This window comes from Euprymna scolopes, chromosome 15 (genome assembly GCF_053919585.1).
Source record: "Euprymna scolopes isolate OS-2025 chromosome 15, ASM5391958v1, whole genome shotgun sequence".
Classification (NCBI taxonomy): Eukaryota; Metazoa; Mollusca; class Cephalopoda; order Sepiida; family Sepiolidae; genus Euprymna; species Euprymna scolopes.
In genome coordinates, this window is record NC_136496.1 from 101521850 (window position 1) to 101530686 (window position 8837).

The 8837-nt window shown below is 34.9% G+C and overlaps 1 protein-coding gene across 1 annotated transcript in view; it reads right to left on the reverse strand.

Moving 5' to 3' along the window:
* LOC145294046 (uncharacterized) overlaps positions 1 to 8837 on the reverse strand; it is a 111286-nt gene that overhangs the window by 29154 nt on the left and 73295 nt on the right. Inside the window, exon 2 of the mRNA XM_080141035.1 lies at positions 6539 to 6673. Coding sequence (XP_079997161.1) covers positions 6539 to 6673 — 135 coding nt within the window. The remainder of the gene's footprint in view (positions 1 to 6538; positions 6674 to 8837) is intronic.

Genomic DNA, 8837 nt, shown 5'->3' on the forward strand with positions numbered 1-8837 from the left:
TCAGGAGAGGTGTGTTGGAGCTTGCAGTACCTTTGCTTCACAATTACATGCGCAGCTACCTTTACAGGAGGTATCCATTGTCTCTTGAAATCAACAGAGGCATCACTTTGCCATAAGATAACACAATTGTGTAGCATAGTGGACGAATCTTCATTTCCTAACACGTGTAGCAATAGAAAGCAATAAGTAGTAGCAGCAACAGTAAAATGCATATTGTCTCTCGATTCCTCCTTTTTCGTAACAGAAGTTGTAAGAGTTGTCCTAGTAATAAAACAATACTCATTACTACTCGACAAAAGGAGGGTGGACCTGTAAACTTACTCTTGTCTGTTCGCCCGTCCGTCTGTCCGCGCATTTTTCTCAATAATTACGTCATGAAATTTAAAAAATTTTGCATAAACGTTAAACATGATATGAGTAAAAAAGTAACAGAATTGATTTTCCGCGAAAACTCTGGTTGCTCCCCCAGGGGTGCCTTTCGGGTTAAAATGGTTAAAATTGACACTTTTGCGCTTATTATAAAAATTTGATGCCTTGGATTTTTATAAAACTTTCTGAAAAGTTGTAACTAACTGATTGCTATATACTTTTGTTTGTCTATACTTCTCGATAACTCTTGGGCGTGCCCCAGGAGCTCTTTTAGGACTAATAAAAACACTCCAATTTTGTGACTATTTTACCATATTTACACATGTTAAGGCCTAAAACTGCACTGTTGTTCATTTTCACCAGGATTTGACGTCCCCTGGGGACTTTTGGGGCTAAATAGTGGGCGGGGGGGGGCAACAAATGCTGAACATAGTCATTTTTTTTTTATACCTCGTTTACTGTGCATTCACAGGGGACAATCACTTGTTATTTTAGGTTTTGATAAAAAAAGTGTGTAAAGATAATTTTACAATATTGAATATTACACTGTATAAATCTTCCCTCCAAAACAATATTGAATATTACACTGTATAAATCTTCCCTCCAAAACAGTATTGAATATTGAATATTACACTGTATAAATCTTCCCTCCAAAACAATATTGAATATTACACTGTATAAATCTTCCCTCCAAAACAATATTGAATATTACACTGTATAAATCTTCCCTCCAAAACAATATTGAATATTACACTGTATAAATCTTCCCTCCAAAACGTCCTCGTAAGTAGAAGGGAAGAACACCTTAAATCCCATCTGCTTCCTTCTGCTGTTCAAAAACCTAGGAGGACGTATGCATTCTCATCTCAGCTTCTTGTTCACTACGTCTCTTCCTTAAACCAAATTTTATCACTTTAACCTTGAAGTGGAAATTTTACCTTTACGTAATGTTATTTTCATGGTAAGTGCTCGACTGACCTTCAGTTTCTGTTTCTTCCATCCTGCGACACCTACACAGCAAAGACTCGTCTAGTAACAATCACTTTAAAATATTTTTCAATTAGTGTACAGGAAGCTAAACGGAACATCCATGAACAAAGTTTCTTTCCAAGAACTATCCATTAGTGGAACTCAATATCACAGGGCTACTTTCCTGCTGACAACAGTATGATTGTTTTTAAGTCCAATATTTATATATTCTTGTGAAGCCACCCCATTAAATTCAGTCCAGATTCGACAATGGTCTGGAATCCTTGAGGTGTTTTGTCTCACCATCCATTAACCATTGTGCTCGAGTGGCCTTTGGGCCTTGATGAGCGGTGAATAATAAAAAAAAAAAGCTTCCATATTTCTCATTAAATATCACAACAACATCATATAATTTGAGTTTTTGTGAGAAATTGTGTTGTATTTATTTAACAATGTATTTAAAACCTTTTCTTACTATTTGATCGCCACGTATTAATGCCAAGTATAAAGATTAATGAAACGGAAATCATTGCCAGCCAGAAAATGAAGAACACTATGGAAGTAGTAACATTAATAAATAGTATGCTTACTTACGGGTTGATTTATGAGAACTGATATTGGATTTGAAAACGACCAAATTGTAATCAACAAAGAACTAGTCCTGCAGAATTGCAAAAATGTATCCTGCAGATAAGAAATCTTTGCAAAGAAATTCTGTTCATGGAAATTTCGACTTGATTAAAAGAACAGATGATTCATATTTGGTTCAATATAAAGAGACAATTAATAAGTTCCACAATCCAAATGTATTACAAAAATTACTATTAATTAGAAAAGATGTATGTTGTTCACACTATTTGCTATTCCATTATTCTCATATTCTTTTATTCCTTATTTCTGTAGTTTTTTAAAAATTTATTGAAAATTGATTCATTAGATTTTTTCCACATGAAGTTATATGACCAAAAACGTAGAAAACAGACCGAGCCAGGATTTTCGAAAAAAAAAAAAAAAAATTACCCCCCCCCACTCCGATTTAAAACGCTATGTAATAGTATTCTTTTATAAATATCTAAAATGTCATTAATTCACATTTGGTCAAAATCTACCAAATGTTAGCACTGATGGTTATTTTTATGAAATAAGTTTTTGGTGATCCCAGAAAAATTCTGATTTGCTTCCCTTCTCCCTCCTGACTTTATGTGGCATGCATCTTGGGCTAGTAAAACTGGCTCCCTGTGAAGGTATAAGTTTTCATGAATTATTAAATCGAACAAAGACTCGGGAATCTTTCTGTTGGATTCGAGAATGTGCACAGAATTTTGAACGGAAATCTTTATCTAATCTACAGGGGCAGCATGCTCTCGTTCCCTTAGCAATACTTGGTTAGAAGCATTAAGTAATTTGCAATTGTATTCTTAGTATTGCCCACACTGAGGACTGAACCTTCAATCTCTAGAAGACTGTTGCTAAGAACTGAATTCTTGAGTTAGATTGAAAGATTCCTGAGTTTGACAAGGAATACCTGAATGAGATCATGTAATATAGCGTGGACAGCTATATGCAAATATCAAGCCATCAGTGAAATGACGTCACGGTAAGGAAAAAGAAAACTATAAAAGGAGAGAGCAAGTTCGAGAAGACGATCATGTTAAAGATGTGGATGACGTTCGAGAAGACGATCATGAGGGTGACGTCACAGCATAACGAAAGACGTCACAGCATAACGAAAAGTCACATGTGGCAGGATTTGAGGAAATGAATGTCGTTGTTGCAAAAAAGGAATCAAGTTATTTCCTGTTCTTTGTCTTCTTTGTGACTGAAGCTACAACGTGTTGGTTCCCAGACAATGTTAGAGTCGGACGCTACATCAGTCGAAATGTAAAAATAACACTCAAAATGAGAACAGTAGTCCAAATAATTCAAATAATACAATAATTTTTGTTATCCAATATATAAAATATGAGATGTGTATAGATCGAATAAATCGATCACGTCGATACTACTTGCATGTTTGTCCGTTTCTTGACATGTTACTTTCAACGTTTCTTGACATGTTACTTTCAACGTTTCTTGACATGTTACTTTCAACGTTTCTTGACATGTTACTTTCAACGTTTCTTGACATGTTACTTTCAACGTTTCTTGACATGTTACTTTCAACGTTTCTTGACATGTTACTTTCAACGTTTCTTGACATGTTACTTTCAACGTTTCTTGACATGTTACTTTCAACGTTTCTTGACATGTTACTTTCAACGTTTCTTGACATGTTACTTTCAACGTTTCTTGACATGTTACTTTCAACGTTTCTTGACATGTTACTTTCAACGTTTCTTGACATATTACTTTCAACGTTTCTTGACATGTTACTTTCAACGTTTCTTGACATGTTACTTTCAACGTTTCTTGACATGTTACTTTCAACGTTTCTTGACATGTTACTTTCAACGTTTCTTGACATGTTACTTTCAACGTTTCTTGACATGTTACTTTCAACGTTTCTTGACATGTTACTTTCAACGTTTCTTGACATGTTACTTTCAACGTTTCTTGACATGTTACTTTCAACGTTTATTGACATGTTACTTTCAACGTTTCTTGACATGTTACTTTCAACGTTTCTTGACATGTTACTTTCAACGTTTCTTGACATGTTACTTTCAACGTTTCTTGACATGTTACTTTCAACGTTTCTTGACATGTTACTTTCAACGTTTCTTGACATGTTACTTTCAACAAACCAACTTATTTTGCTACATTTCCTTTCATCCGTACCGAAACGAAAATGTTAATAATGTTCAAAGCAGCAGCAGCAGCAGCAGCGAATGCTGTTTAAGTATCGACTTTCGATTAGACAAAATCTTCAATCAACAGTTTCAGCCTATCACAGACGCAAGAGTATTCACTGCGAATTCCAACGTCTACTATAACGGCCCAAACACAGCTTTTTCTTGTTCTTTCCTCCTCTTCTTTCAGAGACAACACACGTGCGTATGTTACAATTTTACAATTCTGCCAAGACGATTTAAGTCCAAAAGTCTCTCGACAACTAGTAGATATATAACGAAAGACACATACGAACTACTAAACATAGCGACAGTATATACACACTGCTAAGTGAACACATGTAAACAGTTTACGCATCCATATGTATACTGGAGAGAGGAATATTAGCAACTTCACAAAGGACGTTATTTGAAAAAAATAAAATAAAATAAATAAAATAAAATAACGTGACGTAGCCATGTTTTTTCTCGGCTACCAGATTCCAGCTATGTAAATAACTCATATAAAGAAGATTTTATTGAAGAAAGATGAAGAGGACGATCACCAAAGAGACAGACAAGGGTTGATATATGAAAGCTTAAAAACTGACCTAAGACCGCGATCTAGCAGGATTTTGTTCTCAATTATGTGGAGAAGCTCTCTGAAGTGTGCACATAGATCAAGTACGGCAATTATGTTATTTGTTGAATATTTATTCGTATGTGAGACGCTTTTCTACTGAATTTAGAAAATAAAATGCTTATATGGTAATCAGTAGGCTATGACTTTCCTATCTATCTATCTATCTCTCTCTCTCTCTCTCTCTCTCTCTCTCTCTCTCTATATATATATATATATATATATATATATATATATATATATATATATATATATATCGACTTTAATGTTTTAATGTAAGTTCAAATCGACTGGCTCTGCATTTCCCCGAAAAAATAATTTAAGATTTATACGACAAAGTTTAAGATTTATACCAGAAAACAATTGTTCTATTATCCTCGAGTGGATTTTGTCCTTTATTAATTGTGACTAATTAGTTAGAAAAAGAGAAACAGCACTTTTTAATTCTCACATATAAGATACTATTTAGGTTGAAGCATCTTCATCGTCATCGTTTTCTTCGAAACTATACAAGCCGTTTAAGAAAATGTTGAACTGAACATCTTTATCCTTTGAGTCCCAAGTCGCACAACAAGGAGATGATGCTGGCTCAGTGGTTAACGACACCAACTGACAACGTTAGTGTGCCAAGTTCGAATCCAGATCGTTCCGCAGAAACGCTTTCACTTAAGGGCGTTGGCAACCTGCACATGGTCCCCAAGTACCCAATATCCTATTAGAAAGAATTCTTATTAGAAAGATATCGGAGAAACGAACGCCAACAACATTCATCATGAATGATGCTTATCAGCCACAACCACGAAACATTATGACATTCCTCACTTTTGGACAATAAAATGTTTCTGTGAATCTCTCCTATTATATGAAAGGAACTTTGTGTGTGTGTGTGTGTGTGTGTGTGCGTGTGTGTGAATTCATTCCCCATGTACTCGAAAACGGTTGGGCCGATTTTATGAAATTTCACACAAAGGTACTTTATGTGCCTGGCAGTGTTCTTAGATAAGTTTTGTATCGGAATGTCTTCGATAAGTATCGATAATCGATAATCAAAATAACTCGGTGAAAGAAGAAACAGGCGATTTTGATGAAAGTTAACACCTTATACAGCCTAACATCACAAGCGCATTTGAGAAGTTTTATTACCACACAAGCCGAAAGGCTCGGCATATAAAATTGATATGGAAGGGCGCATTCGAAATTAATTTTTCTGTTTAAATTGAACGATAATACTTGATTTTTCATTTTTTATTTTAAACTTAAATCTTAAGCCATGTTCACCGCACAAGCAGAAAGGCCAGGTAGATAAAATCAACAGTAGGTTATTTGATACGACAGGGACCGCGTTCGAAATAGATATTTCTGTTTAGATCACAATTGAAACATGATACTTGATTTTTGCATTTGAAACTTTAATGCAAAGTATTATATATAAAAAAATAATTTTTATAAAATCAATAGTAGGTTCTCTACAATGCAATGTAGATTACAATGCATTGTGGACTGTTACTGCGGCGGGATATGTGAAGCGCGATGGGTCTTCAACTAGAACAGACAATCAATCGATTTTATTGAAAAATGGGCAATTTCACTGATTTTGATGACAATAAAAACATGGACGTTTGTTGATCATCATTCGATCCCGGGCAACATCGGGTCTCCCTGCTAGTTTAAATATATTTTCAGACTTAAATGATGAATCTCATGATCTGAAAACTAATGCAATATTTTGGGGGGAAAAAAATTAAGGATTATATGAAGATAAAAGAAATAACAGATTTAAAATATAACGTACCAAAAATTGATGGCTGCTTACTGTTGGGAATGTTTGGACATTGATTGAGTTGGGTGGTCACTGATGGTTCTAAAATGTCCGCGATGTGTTTAAAACAAATGGTCGGCTGACCACAATCGTCAAATACATAAAAGTCTGAAGAAGGAAAAACGTAGGATTAAGTACATAATGTCACAAAAAACACTTACATAATAATGGGAAAAAATAATTACATGATAATGTAACAGAAAATAATTGCCCAATAATGAAAAGAACCAATTGCACAATAACGTAATGGAAAATACTTACACAATAATCGAACAAAATATAATTACATAATAATGTAAAAAGGAAATAATTACATAATAATGTCACAATAATAATGGCATACTAATGTTTCAGAAAATAATAACCTAATAACGTCACAGGAAAATAATTATATAAATAATAAGGTTAGATAAAATAATTACCTAATAATCTCATTGGAAAATAATTATATAGTAAGGTCATAGAAGCAATTGTCTGTATTTTTGAGATGAGGTGTTTTCATTTATTGAGATTGTCGGACTGACTTCCTCATCTTGGTTGTCATAGTCACAACGTTTCGGCCGTTTTGTCCTCCGGCCTTCATCAGGTGTTTTGTGTCGAACTGGGGAACCGTTTGTTAGAAGTCTCGAACCCAACACTTTATCATTATTACGGGGGTACCGTGTTCGTACTCCAGCTAGGCTCTGGGACATAGTTGCTGATTCTCTGTTTTGAATGTTATTTTTCACTGCCTTCGTTTTGGATTGAACTCAGCACCTTTGGGTAACTGTAAACTTTGATACAACGTCTAGGACCACTCGGCTATATCTCACTAGGACAATTCTTAGTTGGTTTTTGTTAATGTTAAACCTATGTTATTATTCAAGGTTTTCTCTCTCTATTAGAGGTGTCCAAATTGCATTCAGCTCTACGCTTGGTTTGCTCAGTAGGTTGTTATGTCCGAGCATGTGAGCTGTTTCTTTAAGTTTCCTCACTTTCCAGTGGGTCTCTCTGTTTATTATTTTTACTTCATCCAATAGGGGGCGATGGTCCCCCCTCTCCATCCTGACATGGTTGGCTATACCCGATTTTTCCGTCTCCCCTTTAGTTACCACTTTTCGATGTTCTTCGTTTGGTTGTTGTTGTGAAGTTGAGACCTTTATTTAGTACTGCTTCCTCTGAGTGACTCAGTTGGCGGCTGCTGAGGTTGATGACCACTTTCACAGGTGAGCGGTGTTTTGATGTTACATTCCTCTGGTCTTTGAGCTTTGTGAGCTTCTTGATTTGGATATTCTTTGACCTTCTCATATTCTTGTCTGGACGATTTATCCAGATCTGATTGGATTCTCACCCTGTCTTCCTCTTGAGTCACCTTGACAAGGAACGATGTTAAGGTGTCGGAGATTTAGTTCCTTAGTTTTTGTTTATTCCAGCGGGTGTGTTGGATCCTTTCCCGAACGAGGGTATGCCTTGCCCTTTCTACGACTCTATGTGCCTTCCTGGAATCCACTGCTGTTTGTAATGTCAATCCTGCTGGTATGAGTTTTAAGTCTCTACATCTGTACAGGAAGGTTAGATGGTTAGCGAGTCTTGCTAGTTTCATATGACGCTTTTCCAGGCGTCGCCATTCAATCCTAATGTCAGGTCCGTACCGATTGGATAGTAATTGTCTGTGTAAAAGGTCATAGAAATTTAGTACATAAAACGATTCTCATTTCACGAAAATAATTGCATTTCAAAAAGAAATAAAACTTCATATTTGTGCTATTATTGACTGCTGATATTCTATGTTAAAAAATTCAAAATATTTCACAAGAGAAAAGTATATTGTACGACAAAAAACAAAACAAAAAAAAATGATTTGAATGTTATATTAAACACCCAATTTAATTTTAATGATAATATCAAACGTATGCATTCTTGACGATTAAAATCATTTTCAAATCACATTCCAAATAAAAAGAATACACAAATGTATCATAGTTGTTTACACCTGTTTCCAGGCAATGTTTATTTTAAGTCGTACAATGAAACATTTGTTTTTCGAAACCTAGGATCATCGTTTCCGCGCAAAAATGAGAGAGAGAGAAAAAAAAGAAATAGCACAAAAGTTTGATAGACTGTATTTCGAATATATATATATATATATATATATATATATATATATATATATATATATATATATATATATATATATATATATATATATATGGGCCGCATCCGTTTCTATCCTGGTTCACGGGAGCATACTTGTGATGTACTCCTGGCCGTGTTCGTCGCTCCCAGCTCACAG